The following is a 20,996-nucleotide window of genomic DNA, read 5'->3' on the forward strand; positions in this document are numbered from 1 at the left end:
GAAGTATACAAACAGAAGCTGAAACGGGAAGATCTAGTACAAAAAGTCTTGCAGTGCTTGTCATACAATACAGATGAGCTCCTATGTGATTGCTTTGAGTTGGCAGAATAGTCCGAGTTCAAAGACTCAGCTGTCAGCCTAGATGAGCATGCCACTACCAACTTGGACTTTTATCAGCAAGTGTGCTGAGGACTGCACCAAGGAGGACAACCTGGGTGTTCCCACACTGGAATCCATTGATGAACCAATAGGTCCATTGGCTACTAAAGTCCTGGTCTGCAGCATTCAAACTGGGTGACATTGACCTTCATAGGAATTTGAGATATAAGCTCCATAAAGGTATTAGAGATGTCCCAGATCCGTTGTCAGTTATGATAGGGCTTACATTCTATAATGGTTACAGAATAAAGTCGGGCAGCATCACTGAAAACAGCTCGTCATTTCCTGATGAGCTTCATGCATTCTGTGAAAGTTTTGAACAGAACGGAATGGGTATGTCACCACCAGCCCTGACAGCCTTTAGTGCACCTGAACCCACAGTCAACACTGTGTATGTAATGGCAACCTTCTGGTGAATGAACCTACAGAGAGCATCTGACCCAGATGGTGTCCCTGGCCATGTCCTTAAGATATCTTGAAGATCAGCCAATGGGAGTATTTGTAAATATTTTTAACAATTTTCTGCCTCAATCTATGGTTCACATCTGCTTTCAAAAGGCCACTATCATCCCATACCTAAAAAAAACAAAAATAATATGCCTAAATGACTGCTGCCCAGCAATGCTGACATCAACTATCATGAAGTGCTTTGAGAGGCTAGTCATGGCACACATTAATCGCAGCCTTCCAGACAACCTTGCCCCATTGCAATCTTCTTGCTGCCAAAACAAGTTTATGGGGAATGCATCTCCCTGGCCCTACATTCATCTCTGGAACATCTGGACTATAAAGACATGTATGCCAGACTATTTTTTAAATTGATTATAGCTCTGCCTATAATACTATAATTCCAAGGAAAGTCATCACCAATCTCCTGATGCTGAGAGCCAATTTTTATCAAAGCACCATTGAAAGTATCCTATCTGGATGTGTAATAGCTTGGTAAGGCAACTGTTCTGCAAAGAACTGCAAGTAACTTCAGAGTTGTGGACGCAGCTCAGCGTATCACAGAAATCAGCCTACCTTCTATGGCCTCTATCTATCCTTCTCAATGCCTCAATGAAGCAGCCAGCATAATTAAAGACTCCACCACTCTGGCTACGCTTTTTTCTCCTGTCTTTTATCGGGCAGAAGATACAAAAGCCTGAAATCATGTTCAAGGACAACTTCTTCCCCACAGTTATATGACTAACAAATCGTTCCCTAGTATGATAAGATTGATTCTTGTCCTCACAATCTACCTTGTTATGAGCTTTCTCCTTAGTGTTTACTGCCACTGTGTTTGCTCTTATCCATTACACGTTATTCTGCATGATTATTGTTTTACCTTGTCCTACCTCAATGCATTGTGTAATGATCTGATCTGTCTGAAGAGTTTGCAAGACAATCTTTTCACTGTATCTTTGTACATTAATTTATTTATTAAGATTTAGCATGGAATAGGCCCTTCCGTTCCTTTGAGACATGCCACACAGCAACCGACCAATTTAATGCTGGCCTAATCATGGGACAATTTTACAATGACTAAGTAACCTACCAACCGGTACGTATTTGGTCTGTGCGAAGAAACTGGAGCACCCAAAGGAAACCCATGCAGTCACAGAGGGATTGTACAAGGTCCTTACGGGGAGCGTTGGGAAGTGAACCCAGGTTGCCCGTACTTTAAAGTGTTCTGCTAGCCACTACGCTACCATGCCACCCAAATGTGAAAGTAATAAGATAATTCCAACTTCAAAAGATTAGAAGTAATTATCTTGAGTTACTCTTTATTTGAGAGCAACTCAAACAGTAAATTTAACACCAGGATTTAATATGTTTCAGTTAGATTGCAAGAGTTTTTGAATCCTAAAATAAGTATTTGGTCTTGTTCTTAAAATTGCTGTTTGGATCATGTCCAAAGACGAAGGTAGACACAGCAGATGGGGCAGGAGATGCCTGTCAGGTGAATAGTTTATGAGATTTTGAGCTCTATTTGCTGTATATGCTGGATTTCTGCGTGCTTGAGTTCTCAGTACCAATCCTAATGCTTCCACTCCATTTCGAAGGCCCTAGAGCCTGAGGTTCTCAAAGATTGGTAGGAATGCTGCACCTTTTCAGGTAGCTTTCAAACATCCTTGAATTTATTTATTTCCTCTGTTCCCCTGACAATTTCTTTCCAGAGAGGTGAAGTGGGCATTTCACATGCTGGCCTACATCAGTCCAGGCATTGAGTGCAGGAGTTTGGAGATCAAAATCAGATCAAATTAAGTTTAATTATGATTCAATCCATACATATATACAACTGAACGTGACAGTGTTCATTATGTTGTAATGGTACAAGATGCTAATGAGAACATAGAACATAGAAATCTCCAGCACATTACAGGCCCTTTGGCCCACAATGTTGTGCCGACCATGTAACCTAGTCTAGAAACTGCCTTGAATTTCCGTAGCGCATAGCCCTCTATTTATGTACCTATTTAAGAGGCTCTTAAAAGTCCCTATTGTATCCACTTCCACCACCATCGCTGGCAGTACATTCCATGCACCCACCACACTCTGTGTGAAAAACTTACCCCTGACATCTCCCCTGTACCTATTTCCAAGCACCTTAAAGCTGTGCCCTCTTGTGTTAGCCATTTCAGCCCTGAGAAAAAGCCTCTGACTATCCACACAATCAATGCCTCTCATCATCTTATACACCTCTATCAGGTCACCCCTCAGCCTCCGGAGGTCAAGTTCACTCAACCTATGCTCATAAGGCATGCTCTCCAATCCAGGCAACATCCTCGTAAATCTCCTCTGCATTCTCTCTATAGTATCCACATCTTTCCTGCAGTGAGATGACCAGAACTGAACACAGTACTCCAAGTGGGGTCTGACCAAGGTCGTATATAGCCCTTGAACTCAATCCCATGGTTGATGAAAGCCATCACACCATACACCTTCTTAACAACACAGTCAACCTGCGTAGCAGCTTTGAGTGTCCTATCGTTACAGACCCCAAGATTTCTCAGATCCTCCACACTGCCAGAGTCTTACCATTAATATTATATTCTGTCTTCAAATTTGACCTACCAAAATAAACCATTTCACCTGTATCTGAGTTGAAGTCTATCTGCTGTGCACTAGGGAAATTCAAGGTAGTTTCTAGAGTAGGTTACATGGTCAGTACAACATTGTGGGCTGAAGGGCCTGAATGTGCTGTAGATTTCTATGTTCTCACTAGCATCTTGTACAACTACAACATAACAAACACTCTTCTGTTCAGCTGTATGAACTTCCACTTCTCAGCCCAGTTCTGCATCTTACTGATGTCCCGCTGTAACCTCTGACAACACTCCAGACTATCCACAACACCCCAGCCTTTGTGTCATCAGCAAACTTACTATTCCACCCTTTTACTTCTTCATCCACATTTCTTATAAAAATCACAAAGTATCCCAGAACAGATCCCTGCGGAACACCACTGGTCACCAACCTCCATGCATAATACGAACCATTTACAACCACTCTTTGCCTTCTGTGGACAAACCAATTCTGGATTCACAAAGCAAGGTCTCCTTGGATTCCATGCCTCCTTACTGTCTGAAGGAGCTTCGCATGGGGAACCTTATCAAATGTTTTACTGAAATCCATATACACTACATCCACCGCCCTACCTTCATCAATGTGTTTCACTACTTCCTCAAAGAATTCAATCAGTCTCACAAGGCACAACCTGCCCTTGACAAAGCCATGCTGACTATCCTTAATCAGATTATGTCTCTCCAAATGCTCATAAATCCTGCCTCTCAAGATCTTCTCCAACAGTTTGCTCACCACTGAAGTCAGACTCACTGGTCTATAATTTCCTGGGTTATCTCTACTCCCTTTCTTGAACAAGGGAACAACATTTGCAACCCTCCACTGTTCCGCAACCTTCCCCATCCCATTGATGATGTAAGGATCATTGCCAGAGGCTCAGCAATCTCCTCTCTCGCTTCCCACAGTAGCCTGAGGTACGTCTCATCCGGTCCCGGTTACTTATCTAACTCAATGCTTTTCAAAAGCTCCAGCACATCCTCTTTCTTAGTGTCTATATGCTCAAGCACTTCAGTCCACTGTAAGCCATCCCCACAATTGCCAAGATCTTTTTCCCCGGTGAATCTTCATTAAGTACCTCTGCTACCTCCTCCGACTCCATGCACACTTTCCACTATCACACCTCATAGGTCCTGTTCTCACATGGCTCATCCTCTTGTGCTTCACATACTTGCAAAATGCCTTGGGGTTTTCTTAATCCTGCACACCACGACCTTCTCATGGCCCTTTATGGCTCTCCTAATTCCATTCTTAAACTCCTTCCTAACAACCTTGTAATTTTCTAGACCTCTAACAGTATCTAGTTTCTTGAACCTTTCATACGCTTTTCTTCTTAACTAAACTTTCTACATCCTTTGTACACCATGGTTCTTTAACCCTACCATCCTTTCCCTGCACAATGGAACATACCTATGGAGAACTCCATGCAAATATTCCCTGAACATTTGCCATATTTCTGCCGTGCATTTCCCTGAGAACATCTGCTCCCAATTTATGCTCCCAAGTTTCTGCCTGATAGCCCATATTTCCCCTTACCCCAATTAAATGTTTCCCCAAATTGTCTGCTCCTATCCCTCTTCAACACAATGATGAAGGAGATAGAGTTATGGTCACAACCTCCAAAATGCTCTCCCACCGACAGATCTGACACCTGACCAGGTTCATTTCCCAATACTGGATCAAGTACAGTCTCTCCTCTAATTGGCTTATCTACATATTGTGTCAGGAAACCTTCCTGAACACACCTAACAAACTCCACTGCATCTAAACCTCTTGCACTAAGGAGATGCCAATCATGATTAGGAAAGTTAAAATCTCACATCACAACCACCCTATTATTATTGCACCGTTCCAGAATCTGCCTCCCTATCTGCTCCTCAATATCCCTGTACTATTGGGAGGGGGGGGGCTCTATAATAAACACCAGTAGAGTTATTGCCCCTTTCCTGTTTCTGTATTCCACCCATACTGACTCAGTAGACCATCCCTCCATGACTTCCTCCTTTTCTGCAGCCATGACACTATCCCTAATTAGAAAAGACATGCCTCCCTCTCTTTTTTTTGAAACATCTAAAGCCTGGCACACTCAGTAGCCATTTCTGTTCCTGAGATATCCAAGTCTCTATATTGGCACAGTGTATTGATCCACGCTCTAAGTTTATCCACCTTGTTTATGATACTCTTTGCTTTAAAATTAACATATCTCAAACCATCAGGCTGAGTGCATCTTTGCTCTATCATTTGCAAATCCTTCTTCACAAACTCCCCACAAGCTGCTTGTGCTCCAACCCCCCCCCCACCATCCTCTGCCTCTTCACTTCGGTTCCCACCCCCCTGTAAATCTAGCTTAAACCCTCCCCAATAGCATTGGAACTGGAGAAATATGTACAGTTTTGGTTACCTTGATATAGGAAAGATGTAATTAGTCTGAAAATAATTCCAAGAATCTTGGTAGATTTGAGGGCCTGAACCACAGGGAGATTCAACTAGGCTACGACTGTATTCCTTAGAGTGTAGGAGAGTGATGGGTGATGTTAGATTAGTGTATAGGATCATGAGGGGCATAGAGAGGATGAATGCACACAGTTCTTAACCCAGAGAAAGGGAATTTAAAACGAGAGGGCATTATTTTAAGGTCAGAGGGAAGAAATTGGCATATTGATTTATTATTGTCATCTGTATTGACAACTTAGTTTAGCATAAAAGAGATTGAAAAGAAATATGTAATTTATATAATTTAAAATATTAATATATACATATTCATTAACAAAACGTGTAATATATATATATATTTAATTTATGTGGTCCTTTGAGTGTTGTGTATCTGATGCTATGTGCCTGTGATGCTGCTGCAAGTAAGTTTTTCATTGCACCTGTGCATCCATAATATACTTGTGCACATGAGCTAACCTCGACCTTGACAGCCCTGTCAAGACTCTGATGCTGTGCTTGCGAGTCATCGCTCAAAGAACAAAGTTCTGTTTGGGGAGTGACGTGATGGCGAGCGTGATGTCAGGGTACCGGAGGGCGGGACAATCGGTGAGTGACGTGTTCGCCCTCGCCCGGGGGGTTGTGGGAGGAGGACCCACCCACTTTAAGATGGCGGATAACATCCCTTTACGCCCAGTGCGGAGCCTGCAGAAGAGGCACGAATATTACCCGGGGAGGCAGAGCAGGTACTGCATGTCCCGAATGGGACCAGCGCTCGGAGATTCGGTAGAGGGGAAGCGGAAGGATTGGGGGGCGATGGCTCCAAACTGCAGGCTTGGCCAGTGTGGCTGGTACCGCGGCCCAGCAGGTCACCCGCCTTCCCCCGACCCCTCTTCAGCAGGTTCCCCTTTCTGTACATCGCCCCTCGTTCCCACGACCCCCACCCTCGGCCCAGCAAGTCCCCCTTCCTTCCCCCCCTTCCCACGGCACAACAGGACCCCCTTCCGTACCACGACCCACCTGGCCCAGCAGGTCCCTCCTTCCTTCCCATGCCCCCAACAGGCCCAGCAGGTCCCCCCTTCCTTCCTTCCCATGCTCCACCTGGCCCAGCAGGTCCCTCCCTCCTTCCTTCCCATGCCCCACCTGACCCAGCAGGTCCCTCCTTCCTTCCCATGCCCCAACAGGCCCAGCAGGTCCCCCCCCTTCCTTCCTTCCTTCCTTTCCATGCCCCACCTGGCCCCAGCAGGTCCCCCCCTTCCTTCCTTCCCATGCCCCACCTGGCCCCAGCAAGTCCCCCCTTCCTTCCTTCCTTCCTTCCTTCCTTCCTTCCTTCCTTCCTTCCCATGCCCCACCTGGCCCCAGCAGGTCCCCCCTTCCTTCCTTCCTTCCCATGCCCCACCTGGCCCCAGCAGGTCCCCCCTTCCTTCCTTCCCATGCCCCACCTGGTCCCAGCAGGTGGCTCCCTTCTTTCCTATGCCCCAACAGGCTCAGGATGTTCCCTTCCTTCCCACCACCACCTGGCCCAGCAGGTCCCTTCCTATCCACCTGGCCCAACTTGTCTTCTTCCACCACACACCCACAATAAAGACCATAAAATATTGGAACAGAATAGAATATTTGACCCATCGAGTGTGCTGTTCCATTTCATCATGACTGATCCATTCTCCCTCTCAATCCTGTTCTCCTGTCTTTTCCCTGTAATGTTTCATGCGCTGACTAATTAAGAACCTATCAACCTCCACATTAAATACCCCCAGTGACCTGGCCTCCACAGCCACCTGTGGCAATGAATTGCACAGGTTTGTGACCATCTGGCTAAAGAAATTCCTCTTTGTCTCTGTTCTAAATGAATGTCCCTTCATTCTGAGGCTGTGCCCTCTGGCCCTAGACTCTCCCACTATAGGAAACATGCTCTCCACATATACTGTATTTAAGCCTTTCAAGATTTGATGGTCCTCAATGAGATCCCTGCTCATTCTTCCAAATTTTTGCAAGTATGGGCACAGAGCCATCACACGTTTCTCATACGACAACCCTTTCATTCTCATGAACCTCCTCTAAACCCTCTCAAATGGCAGCACAGCCTTTCTTAGATACGGGGCCCAAAACTGCTCACAATACTCCCAAGTGAGGCATCACTTGTGCCTTATAGAGCCTCAGCATTACATTTTTACTTTTATATTCTAGTTCTCTTGAAAAGAATGCTAACAATATATTTGCCTTCCATAGACTCAACCTTCCAAATTAATCTTTAGTGCACAAGGACTTCCAAGTACCTTTGCACTTCGGATTTTTGAATTTTCCGCCCATTTAGAAAATAGTCTACACTTTTGTTCCTTCTACCGAAGTGCATGACCATACATCTCAACTCTATTCCATCTGAAATTTCTTTGCCCATTCTCCTAATCCAAGTCCTTTTGCAGCCTCCCTGCTTCCGCAACACTAACCACTTCTCCAATAATCTTCATATCATCCGCAACTTGGCTACAAAGTTGTCAATTCCATCATCCAAGTCATTGACATATACCATAAAAAGAAGCAGACCCAACTCCAACCCCTGTGGAACACCAACCAGAAAAGGTTCCTTTTATTCCCACACTTTGCCTCCTGATAATCAGCCAATCCTCTATCCATGCTAATATTTTTCCATAAATACTGTGGGCTTTTTATCTTGTTAAACAGCTTCATGTGGCAACTTGTCAAAGGCCTTCTGAAAAATCAAAGAACACAACACCCATTCATTCTCCTTTGTCTATCCCACTTGTTATTTCTTCAAAAAATTCTAACAGATTTGTCAGGTAAGATTTTCCCCTAAGGAAGCCATGCTGATTTTGGCCTATTTTCTCTTGTGCTTCCAAGGACCCTGAGACCTCATCCAACAGCTCCAGCAAAGCTGTGAACAAGGATATTGGTTCCCTTTGGATTCAGGTGTAAATTTTCTCTTTTATCATACCCTGCCCAGGGAAGTCCCAAATAATTCAGAAGTTTGAAGCCCTGCCTGCTGCACCAGGTCCTCAGGCACACATTCATCTGCCAAATCATTCTCCTCTTGCCTCACTGCCCGTGTGGCACAGGCAGCAATCCAGAGATTACTTCCCTGGAGGCCCTCCTTTTCAGCTTTCTACCTAATTCCCTAAATTCTCTCTTCAGGATCTCCTCCCTTTTCCTACCAATATGCCAATATGTTCCAAGCGTTCTGGTTACTTACCTTCCCAGTTTAGAATATTGTGGATGCAATCTGAGACATCGCTGATCCTGGCACCTGGGGGGCAACATGCCATCCAAGTGTCTTTTCCACGTCCACAGAATCTCATGACGACTTCTCTGACTATGTAATCCCCTATCACTACAGTAGTCCTCTTCTCCTCTCTTCCCTTCTAAGCCACAGTGCCAGAGACCTGGTCGCTGCAGTTTCCCCCTGGTAATATCTGAAGTGGTATTCTTATTAGTGAGGGGAACAGCCACAGGAGGGGTCTGCACTGGTTGCCCATTTCCTGATGGTCACCCAAGTACCTGCCCCCTGCATTTTGGGGGTGACTACCTCCTTGTAGCTCCCATCTATCGCCTCTTTATTTTCCCGTATGAGCCGAAGGTCATCGAGCTGCAACTCCAGTTCCTTAACACGGTCTCTGAGGAGCTGCAGCTCAGTGCATCTGGTGTAGATGTTATCCTGGAGCCTGAAGGTCTCTTGGAATTCCCACATCTCACACAAAAAAAAACAGCACAGCTCCTGGAGATGTTGTCACTGCACTAACTGGCGAAGAATGCAGAAGAAGGTACTTGCTTTGTCCGAGCCTGTTGAGCCAAGGTCTCCCAACTCCATTTGTCCTTACTAATGAATCATGATTCGATTGGGTCCCTGGAAAAGTCTGAAAGCTTGCAAACAGTCTTTTTTCGATCTCTTGTCCTAACCTGTGTGTAGCCTCCTCTGTCACTTCACTTCACCCCACCTCTCAACTGGCCCAGCAAGTCCTTGCTCTTCTGCCTAGCCCAGTGTGTCCCTCTCCCCCCCCTTCCCAGCTCAGCCCACCCAGGCTGACATGTCCCCCACCCTCACTCCATCATGGTTTTATCTTCCTTGTTCATGCCCTTCCTTTCTCCTACACCTGCCCCCGGTTGCAGTCTCCTAAAAATACTCTGTCAGCTCCTGCTGCTGTTGACCCATTTGCACAGACTTTCTTCCTTTGCCTCCATTCCCCCCCCCCACCCAATTGTAGGCGCTTTTCATCTCTCTTAATTTTACCCACTGTGCGCAGTTCCTTCACTCCTCTGCTTATATTCTCTTCTCAATCCTGATACAACGTATCTGAATACATTCTTCCTACCTCCTCCATTTATCCCTCCTTTGCACCCCATCTCTTCCCTTCTGGTGGTTTTATACAGAGACTGCAAATGCACGTTACCTGTGCCCTGTCTATTACACATTTAGACAAGATAAAAGAAAACATCTGAAACATAAATGACAAATATTGCAGATAAAATGAGGATGAAATGACTAAAGCCTTTCAGTTGATACTTTTTTTCAGTTGATACTTGTAGAATTTCTTGCAAGCTTTAAGCATCTTTTTTTAAGAAAGGCTTGTGAAATTGTTTTGTGGAGTTTGTCAATACCAAGGAATGGCTTAGGTTCATGATCAGAATTAAATCACATTTTTTACTGAATGGAATGGTGTTTGTTTTTCATTGCACTGTTTTTAAAATGCTTGAGCTACCTCCAAACAGCTTAGACCATATTCATTGTAAGTATAAACATCATTTTTCAGGCCAAGATCCTGAAAATTGAAATCAAATGCTTGATTTATACAAGTCAAATAAACATGAAAAGCTGCTGGTAGTAATGTGACTTTGAGCTTGTAGGAAAGAGTATTCCCCCCCCCCCCCCCCCACCATAGTGTTTCTTTGGGTGAATATGATCTTATTGCATATTTGAGTTGCATTGTTCATGTGCTGCTTTGGGCTACCCTTTTATGACAGCTCTTTTGATTTTGTGGAAAGTAAACATTGATACAGGCTGGACTGGCTAAACTGTTTGCTTGAATGTTGCACTTGGTATTTCAGTGGTTTGGAATACATTTGAAGTCATTCTGTGAATATTGAGAAAGGTTACAAAAACAAAAAAACAAATTTGGTTCTTGACCATCAATAGTTTGATTTATTTTGTGAAAATTCTTTTCAGAAGTGAAGCAGTCGGATTAGTTTTGAAATTGCACAGATTTTGCAAAATAGCTAGATACTTTATTAATCCTAAAGGAAATTACAGTGTCGTGGTAGCATTATAAGTGCATAGACACAAATATTAGAAGAGAAGTGGAAAGAATAAAATAAATAAGTTACCACAAACAGTCTGACAGGAGGGGGAACAACACACATCAAAGTTGCTGGTGAATGCAGCAGGTCAGGCAGCATCTCTAGGAAGAGGTACAGTCGACGTTTCAGGCCGAGACCCTTTGTCAGGACTAACTGAAGGAAGAGCTAGGAGGGGGTCATCACTTCCCCGGCTATAGGTTGCCTCATTATTGAGCCTAATGGCCAAGGGTAAGAATGACCTCATAAGGCGCTCCTTGAAGTACAGGTGCACATTCCTTTATCCAAAATTCTGAAATCCAAAAAGCTCCGAAAACGGAAGTTTTTTTCGCCACAGCTGATGTCACTCAGGTGTGATGTGGCAGCACGAGCAGAGGCCGCCAGACATCAGTTGTGCTCAGCGCTTGTACTGGTTACACGTGCATTTGCTGTTCGCTGATATTTTGTGTTCACTGTTGACTTTGTGTTTAATTTCACTGTGAAAATGTCAAAAAGAGCTGCAGATACCCCTATGGGTAACAATGAGAAAAAGAGAAGGAATCTTTATCAATAACGCAGAAAGTGAAGTTATTGCAGAAGCTTGATCGTGGTGTGTCTGTGCGGCATCTTACTGAAGAAAATAGTGTCAGAACTACCACTGTATATGATTTACATAAACAGAAAGACAAGTTACTGAAGTTTTATAGTGACAGTGACATTCAACATTTATTCTAATAAGTCATTTACCATGTGTTTGATTCAGTTTGTTTGAAGCGGTATATCTTCGTTTTATTGAATGTTTTTGTTGGAAATAAAATTTCTTCTTGTCATTATTCCCTAAACAATACAGTATAACAATTATTTACATAGCATTTACATTGTATTAGGTATTATAAGTAATCTAAAGATGATTTAAAGTATACGGGAGGATGTACGTAGGTTTGGTGCGCTGCTGGGTCCTGAAGTCCACTGCACTGAGACAGGTTAAATAAGAGACTTGAGCATATGTGTTTTTTGGTATCGGGGGGGGGGGGGGGTCTGAAATCTGAAAAATTCTGAATTCCGACGTGCAACTGGCCCCAAGGATTTCGGATGAGGAATTGCGGACCTGTAGCACAGTTGTCTTAGTCTAGTACTAAAAGTGCTCCCCTATTCAGTCAAGGTGGCAGGCTGAGGATGAGAAACATTGTCTAGAATTGCCAGGATTTTTCGTAGGGGTCTTTGTTCTACCACAGCCTCCAGTGTGTCCAATTTAACTCCTATAATAGAGCCAGTCTTTCTAATTAGTTTATTGAGTCTGTTGGTATCACCCTTGTTGATGCCATTGCCCCAACACACCACCGCATGGAAGATTGTACTGGCGACAACAGACTGGTAGAACACGTGAAGGAGAGGCCTGCATACTCCAAACGATCTCAGTCTCCTCAGGAAGTAGAGGCGACTCTGGCCCTTATTGTGCACAGCTTCTGTGTTGGAGCTCCACTCAAGTCTGTCATCCAGGTGCAGCCCCAGGAATATGTAGGTCCTCACCACATCCACGTCCTCACCATCAATAGTAACAGGGAACAATGCAGACTTTGTCCTCCTGAAGTCCATCACCATCTCCTTTGTCCTACTAATGTTGGGCTATAGGTGATTCAGCTTGCACCGTTTAACAATGTCCTCCACCAGGGCCCTGTATTCATCTTCCCGTCCACCCTTTATACAACCGTCTATTGCTGACCCATCAGATGCCATGACTCAGTGTTGTGACTGAAGCCCAAGGTATACAGGATAAACATGAAGAGAGCCAATACAGTCCCCTGTAGGGCCCCAGTGCTGCTTGTAGCCATATCTGACACACTGCTCCGAAGCCACACAATACTGTGGTTTGCCAGTCAGGTAGTCCATTATCCAGGATACAATGGAAGTGCCAATCTGCATTGGACAGAGTTTCAAGATGATGACTGTTGGAGTATTTAGTACAGTACATGAAAGTTTGATAATTAAAATATGACACAGCATTATTTTTCAGCCATGATAGTGTTTTGATGTTTAAGCATTATGTCAAATCCTCCTGATAAGGTAGTGTTCATTGAACATTTTGATATACAGATGCCTAACAATAAGATACCTCTTTCAGTAATGGTTTGCAGAATTATTGAATACAGATGTTTATAGATGACTTAGACTACAAGTGAACCCACATTATGGCCACTCAGGTTGCAGTAATTAGTACTTCTGGAATTCACAAATCACTATCAAAAACTGATTTACACTCAGTGTTGATTTTATTAGGCACACTGTTAAAACTTGTTAATGCAAATATCCAGTTAGTCAATCATAAAAGAATCCGGAGATGGTCAAGAATTTCAGTTGTTCAGACCAGTGATCAGATTGGGGAAAGAAATGTGATCTAAGTGACTTTGATTATGGAATGTTTGGTTCCAGACAGGGTGGTTTGAATCTCTTAAAAGCTGCTGATTTCCTGGGATTACAGAGAATGGTGTGGAAAAAATTCCCAGTGAGCAGCAGTTCTGTGGGTGAAAATGCCTTGTTAACCAGAGAGGTCAAAAGAGAACGGCCAGACTATGTCAAGCTGACAGGAAAGCAAGAGTAATGCAAATAACTGTGAACTACAACAGTAGTGTGCAGAAGAGGATCTCTGAGTGCACAACACATCAAACCTTGAAGTGGATGGACTGCAGCACCAGAAGATCACACGAGTTTCTACTCTTGTACTTAAAGTGGCTACTGAGTATAGAATAAAATTCAGACTCTGGTTTAATATCACAGGCATATGTCATGAAATGTGTTAACTTCGTGGCAACAGCACTATGATATAATGTATATTAAATAGTTAAGTTAAAATAAGTGCAAAAACATAAATTAAAAAAGTAATGAGTTAGTGTTCATGGGTCCAATGTCCATTTAGAAATAGGATGGCAGAGGGGAAGAAGCTGTTCCTGAATTGCAGAGTGTGTACCTTAAGCCTTCTGTATCTCCTTCCTGATGGTAACAATGAAAAGAGGACATGTCCTGGATGATTGAGGTCCTTAATGATGGATGCCACCTTCCTGAGGCACTGCTCCTTGAAGTGCCTTTGATACAAAGGAGGCTAGTGCCCATGATGGAGCTAATTTTACAACTTTCTGTAACTTACCAAAATTTGCATTTAATGAGTTTATGTTGGGGGGGGGGTTGGGGGAAGTGAGCATAGAATGTGAAAGCAACTACAAATTTTGTTAATTATTTTAAATATTTACCTTGGCAGTAAGATTTGAATATGACATCACTGCGCCGATGTGAGTTGGTAGGAGTACCCGAGTCCCTCCTTTGTTATGTCCTCTCCAGTCTGAGGACAAGCATTTTTTCTGACCTGCTGTATTGTGGGGAACTACAACAGCTATGTCTAGTTTCTTAAGGTAATATACTTATAAATCACGGAGCTTTAACCGGTTAATCCCTGAACTGGTACACCACTTTTCTGTATCCCAATCCTCAAATCCCCTTCCCTGTTATCTCCACCCCCAAACCCTTTCCTAATCCATGAGTTTTGTGGTTCAGAGAAAATACCTTGCATGTGAAGAGTGTGAAAGTGATGCACTGTGTTCATTGTCCTCCAATTGGAGAAGTTATGACAATGGAGGTACTCGGCTGACTGTCAACCCAATTGACATGGTGATGTTATATCGAAGTTTATTTTATTGCCTATAGTATTGAGTGACAAAATATATAAAAAATGACATTTGTTTCTTTCATGCAAATCTTGTCCATACCTCGTTTAATATTTTCCTTTGCTGCTAAATAACAGTTGTGAATTACCTTGTCATTGCTGTTAAAATATGAGAGAAAATTATACTGCAGAAATGTATCTGTAATTATATGGAATTCAATAGGAAGTGGGTTTGTGTTACAAAAAAATCACACCACTCTGTTTTCTAGGAATGCAACCCCTCTGTAACATGGTGTGTCATAAAGGAAAGATATTCAAAGTAGGAATGTGTTGATACAATGTACATTCAGATCGACGATAGCTTTCAGCCGACTGATCTGCATACAACTTGGGCTGTGAGTAAAGGACAGATGGGGGGGGGGGAATTGCAGAGGATATACTGCACTTAGAATTGCAGAAGTCATTTGATAAAGTGCCACATCAAAAATTATTGTATGAAAGGAAGCTTGTATAGGAGCAATGGCTAGACAACTGTTGGCCAACAGGAAACAGCAGACAATTTCTGTTTTTGGTTAACAATTAATGAGTGGTGTGCCACAGGTGTTGGAGCTGAGGCCTTACCTTCCGATTTACATAAATGATTTGGCTCATGGCACTGAAGATGTGGTTTTTAAATTGACATAAAAATAATGTGTGGAAAGGATATAGGGAATATAGGACAAGTGAGTGCGGAGAGTTCAAGCAAATACTGTTTAATTTGGCAAAATTTAAAAATTTTCTTTTGGAGGAAATGAAAATAAACATCTAATTGGCAAAGGGTTACAGAACTCTGAAGATCATATGTTTTTGAGTACTCAGGTGTATAATTTGCAGAACATTAGCATTTAGGAAGACTAACAATATCATTGTTCATCAGAAGAAATGAATACAGAAGTAAGAGGTTATGTTTCAGTCACAGAAGATGCCTGTAAGCCCACATGGAATACAATGTGGATTTAAAGGAAATGCATTAAAAGCGGTTCAGATAATATTTACGAGACTGCTGCCTGGAATAAGTTAGATGATGAAAGGCTTGTACTCACTGGTATTTTGAAGAAAGCTGGGACACTTGATTGAAATATGGTAGACCCTGAGGGATCTTGACAGGTTGGCATTATTTCACAAGATCACAAGACAAAGGAGCAGAAGTAGGCCATTCGGCCCATCAAGTCTGCTCTGTCACTCCACCATGAGCTTAACTATCTCCCATCTAGTTTCAATTTCCGGCTTTTTCCCCATATCCCTTGATACCCAGACTAATTAGATACCTATCAATCTCCTCCTTAAACACCCTCAATGATTGGGCCTCCACAGCTGTATGTGGCAATGAATTCCATAACTCCACGACCCTCTGGCTAAAAAAAAAATTCTCCTCATTTCTGTTTTAAATGGGTACCCTCTAATTCTAAGACTGTGGCCTCTTATCCTGGACTCAGCCACCAAGGGAAACAGCCTTTCCATATCTACTCTGTCCAACCCTTTGAACATTCGAAATTTCTAGTGGGATAATCCTGACACAGCCTGTCCCTTCCAAGTACAGCTCTGGCTACCACTGAGGACATTTACAAGAGGCAGTGTGTCAGGATGGCAACATCCATCATTAAGGACCACCACCATCTGGGTCATGTCATCCTCTTGATGCTACCGTCAGGCAGGGGATGAAGGTGCCTGGAGAATTGCACCTCATGGTTAAGAATAGTCTCTTTCCCACTGCCTCAAGGCTCTTACATTGACTTAAACTCCAAACACTAACTTAGACTTTTTTTTTTCTCTCAACATGCACTGGTCTCATTTATTTTAGCTTTTGTCATACAAGCTGTGTATTGTTAATTTTAGTCTGTTAACTTATTTGTCATACTTGTAATATATTGTGATGCTGCAAAAACATAACTTTCATTGCGTATGTACTATAAACTTGAAAATTTCAATTGGAAGTAGTGATCATCCATTTAAGATGGATGAAGTGGCATTTTTTTCTGATGGTCCAAAATGTCTGAGGTTTCTTTCCTCCAAGGTCAGTGGAACCAAAGTTGTTGAATTATTGATAAAAGTAGTCCTTGGAATATATCATTTCATTATAGTAATTAATGTAGCTATTTAATTGAGTAATACAATCAAAAGGTGCTAGGTAGTGGAATTTTATCCTGGAACAGCACTTAAAGCTAGAGAGAGCTATGATATTGAATCAGGGCCCTGAAACAGCGTAGAAAATCAATTGAAGGATTACCAATCATAAGAGTGCCAATCAATAGTTGTAACAAGTGACAGAAAACAAGAGAAAAGAAATAAAAGTTTTCATATCACTTTGAGGATAACCCAAAATAGTAAAGCGAGAGTACTCCAAAATTTAGCCAAATTGGGGTGGTACTGTACCCATAAAATGTATTCACCCCTTGAAAATTTTCATGTTTTATTGTTTTACAACATTGAATTACTACAAATTAATTCTACTACTAAAAAATCTCTACAAAGTGATCTAAATTAATGACAAATATAAAACATAAAATAATTGACTGCGTAATTATTTATTCTCCCCCCCCCCCCACCTTAATATGATACACCAGATCATCATTGATGCAGCGGATTGGTTTTAGAAATGACATAATTAGTTAAATGGAGATCTATTTTTGAAGACCTGTGTTTGGTCAAGGTGTTTCAATTGATTGTAGTAAAAATACACCTGTATCTGGTAGGCCCAACTGCTGGTGACTCAATGTCCTGGCAAAAACTATACCATGAAGACAAAAGAACACTCCAAGCAACTCTGTGAAAAGCTTATTAAAAAGTACAAGTCAGGAGATGGATACAAGAAAATTTCCAAGTCACTGAATATCCCTTGGAGTACAGTTAAGTCATCATCAAGAAATGGAAAGAATATGGCATAGTTGTAAATCTGCCTCAAAAACTGAGTGACTGCAAGAAGGGGAGTAGTGAGGGAGACCACCAATAGACCTATGACAACCTTGGAAGAGTTACAAGTTTCGGTGGCTGAGATGGGGGAGACTGCGCGTACAACAACTGTTGCTTGGGTGCTTTTCCAGTTGCAACTTTATGGGAGAGTGGCAAAGAGAAAGCCAGTGTTGAAAAAACTCACATGAAATCTCAGCTAGAGTTTGCTAGAAGGTATGTGGGAGTGTCTGAAGTCAGCTGGAAGAAAGTTCTATGATCTGATGAAACCAAAATTGAGCTTTTCAACCATCAGACTAAGCACTTGTTTGGCATAAACCAAACACCGCATATCATCAGAAACACGCTATCCCTGCTGTGAAGCATGGTGGTGGCTGCATCATTCTGTGGGGATGCTTCATTACAGTAGGCCCTGGAAGGCTTGTGAAGGTAGAATGCAGCAAAATGCAGGGAAATCCTGGAGGAAAACCTGATGCAGTTTGCAAGAGAACTGAACTTGGGAGAAGAATTGTTTTCCAGCAAGACAATGACCCCAAGCAAAAAACCAAATATACACAGGAATGGCTTAAAAACAACTAAGTTAATATCCTGGAGTGACCAAGTCAGAGTCCATACCTCAATCCAATTGAGAATTTGTGGCTAGACTGAAAAGGGCTGTTCATCTACGATCCTCATGCAACCTGACAGCTTGAGCAGTTGTGTAAAGAAGAATGGGGAAAAATTGCAGTGTGCAGATGTGCAAAACTGATAGAGACCTATCCACAGAGACTAAAGGCTGTAATTGCTGCCAGAGGTGCATCTATTATATATCGACTTGAAGGGGGGGGGGAATACTGATGCAATCAATTATTTTGTGTTTTATATTTGTAATTAATTTAGATCACTTTGTAGAAATTTGTTTTCACTTTAAGACGAAGGAGTCTTTTTCTCTTGATCAGTGTCAAAAAAGCCAAATCGAATCCATTGTGATTCATTGTTGTTAAACAATAAAAGATGAAAACTTCCAAGGAGGTGAATACTTTTTATGGGCACTGTAACTAAATAGTGTTCAGTGTACGATTTAGACAAAAATTAGCCAGAACAGGTTGAAACCATAAAAATCTTTGAAATAACACAAGGGCTAGTAGGGCCTACTATACACAGTAACTTTTATAAATAAATAATTAAATAACTGTGCCTGAACATGGTGATGTGGGACCTAAGGCTGCTGTATCTTTTTCCTGATGGTAGTAGTGAGAAGAGAGTATGGCCTGGATGGTGGATCTTTGATGAATTCTGCTTTCTTGTGGCAGCACTCCATGTAAATATGCTTAAGTCATGGGATGGGGTTTGCCTGTGCAGGTCTGGACTGTCTCCATTACTTTATGTAGTGTTTTCTATTATTCAGCATTGGTGTTTTCATATCAGCTGTGATGCAGCCTGTTAGGATATTCTCCACTGTGCATCTGCAAAAATTTGACAGATTTTAATGACATGTTGAACTTCCTCAAACTTCCTTTGTATTGTTGTGCGCCTTGGTAATGGCACTTATGTGGCTGATCCCTAGACAGATCCTCTGATATGATAACACCAAGGAATTTAAAGCTATTGATCCTCTCTACCTCTCATCCCCTAATGAGCCCTGGCTCATGGACTTCTGGCTTTCTCCTGTAGTTGATAATCAGCTCTTTGGTTTTGCTGATTTTGAGTGGGAGGTTATTGATGTGGCACCTCTTAAACAGGTTGTCATTCTCCCTTTGATGTTGCTTTGTCACCACCTTTGATTCTGTGAACACATTGATGCCATTGGTGAACTTGTAGGTGGAACTATGCTTAGCCCCACAGTCACAGGTATAGAGGGAGTGGAAAAGATGAGATTTCTGCTCCATGTTGATTTGTGGTTTCTCAGTGAGAAGATGTGGATACAATTTCAGGAGGAGATGCAGATTCAGGTCTTGGAGCTTGATTAAATCGGCCATGCCTGAATACTGTCTAGACTTTGCTGTGCATGGATGAAGATCACTTTATTTTGTGAAGAGTTGTGAATATAATAGAGCAATTTATAATGCACTTATTAATGGGGGTTAAATGTTCAAGTTTTAAAAAAAATTGTTGGGCCAGAGACATTGCTTTGAGAAGCTCCTGTAGTAATGTCATGGGAATAGAGTGATTGATGTACAACAGCCATAACCATCTGCCTTTGAACAAGATATGACTCCATTTGTTGGAAATTTTGGACTCCATGATGTGAAGGGCAGATATTCTCACTTCACTTTATGAAGGCTGCAGTTGAATAACTTGTTCATTGCTCCATTGGGTGAGTAAATGCAGTTAATAACATCTTCAATCATTGTTCATTGGTGTAACATTGGTTGTACAGTATTTTCCCTTTTTGTGGACAGTGCTTACCTGGACCATTTTCTCTGTTGTAGATGGCATTATTGGAATTGCTGTGGAGCTGCATGGTTAGTTGTGTACTTGTAATGTCACTTAGAATGAGTTCATTTGGTTGAAGACTAGCTTCTGTGAAGTCTGGTGATTTTTGGAGAGACCCAACTAGGCTTGTGCATTTGCACTTCTGGTTGAGGAATTGTAAATAATTCATCCTATAACCATGAGATTCTGGGTCCTGTATTCATGGAGGTATTCTTAAAATTGTTGTGTCTGGATTGTTGTTTAGTAGGTCACCACCATTTACAGCTATATGTGACAACTGCACAGAACTGTGAAGCAATTTTTGGTTATGTTATGATTTATTCAGTTACTTGATGTTTTGCATTAAATAATTGAGTTTTTATTTTTATTATGGCACCTTTTTGTAAAGTTCATCTGCTCCCTTAATGGATTCTTCATTGAATCAACGTTAATTCCCTGACTCGGTGTAATGGAGTTGCATATTGTGGAGAGTTAATTTTGCAGGTAAATGCCCATCTTGCTGTTTTTGAGCTGCTAAGTCTTCTCTAGCCGGCCGGTGGTATAGTGGCATCAGCACTGGACTTTGAGGCGAATGGTTCCGAGTTTGAATCCAGCTGGCTCCTGCACGCTTTCTACCTGCGCAGGGTTGAGCTTCAAGCTAGCAACTCAGCCTTGTAAAAACACTAAAATGCTACAGAGTCAGCAAGAATGCCACCTGGTGTGTCTCAAGGTGTGAAAAGGAACAACAACAAATCTGCTCCGTCATACTTAACACAGTAGTTGCCATGCAAATATGAAAAAGGGACCTGGTCTTCACAAGACGCATAGTGTTAACTTGCTAATATCAATTCAGTGGCCACTTTATTAGGTACAGGAGTAGAACCCAGTGTGGTCTTCTGCTGCTGTAGCCCATCTAATTCAAGGTTCGATGTGTTGTGCATTCAGAGATGCTCTTCTGCACACCGCTATTGTAAACATGCTTATTTGAATTATTGTCACCTTCATGTCCGCGTGAACCAGTCTGGCCAATCTCCTCTGACCACTTTCAAGGCATTTGCCCACAGAG

At 42.3% G+C, this 20,996-nt stretch overlaps 1 protein-coding gene across 2 annotated transcripts in view; it reads left to right on the plus strand.

Moving 5' to 3' along the window:
- The first annotated feature begins 6,306 nt into the window (after positions 1-6,306).
- Positions 6,307-20,996, plus strand: part of atp9b (ATPase phospholipid transporting 9B) — a 374,205-nt gene continuing 359,515 nt past the window's right edge. For both annotated transcript variants that reach the window (XM_072261618.1, XM_072261628.1), the window contains exon 1: positions 6,307-6,398. In XM_072261618.1, coding sequence (XP_072117719.1) covers positions 6,322-6,398 — 77 coding nt within the window. In that variant the 5' untranslated portion in view covers positions 6,307-6,321. The remainder of the gene's footprint in view (positions 6,399-20,996) is intronic.

The sequence above is a fragment of the Mobula birostris genome, chromosome 1 (assembly GCF_030028105.1).
Source record: "Mobula birostris isolate sMobBir1 chromosome 1, sMobBir1.hap1, whole genome shotgun sequence".
Taxonomy (NCBI): domain Eukaryota; kingdom Metazoa; phylum Chordata; class Chondrichthyes; order Myliobatiformes; family Myliobatidae; genus Mobula; species Mobula birostris.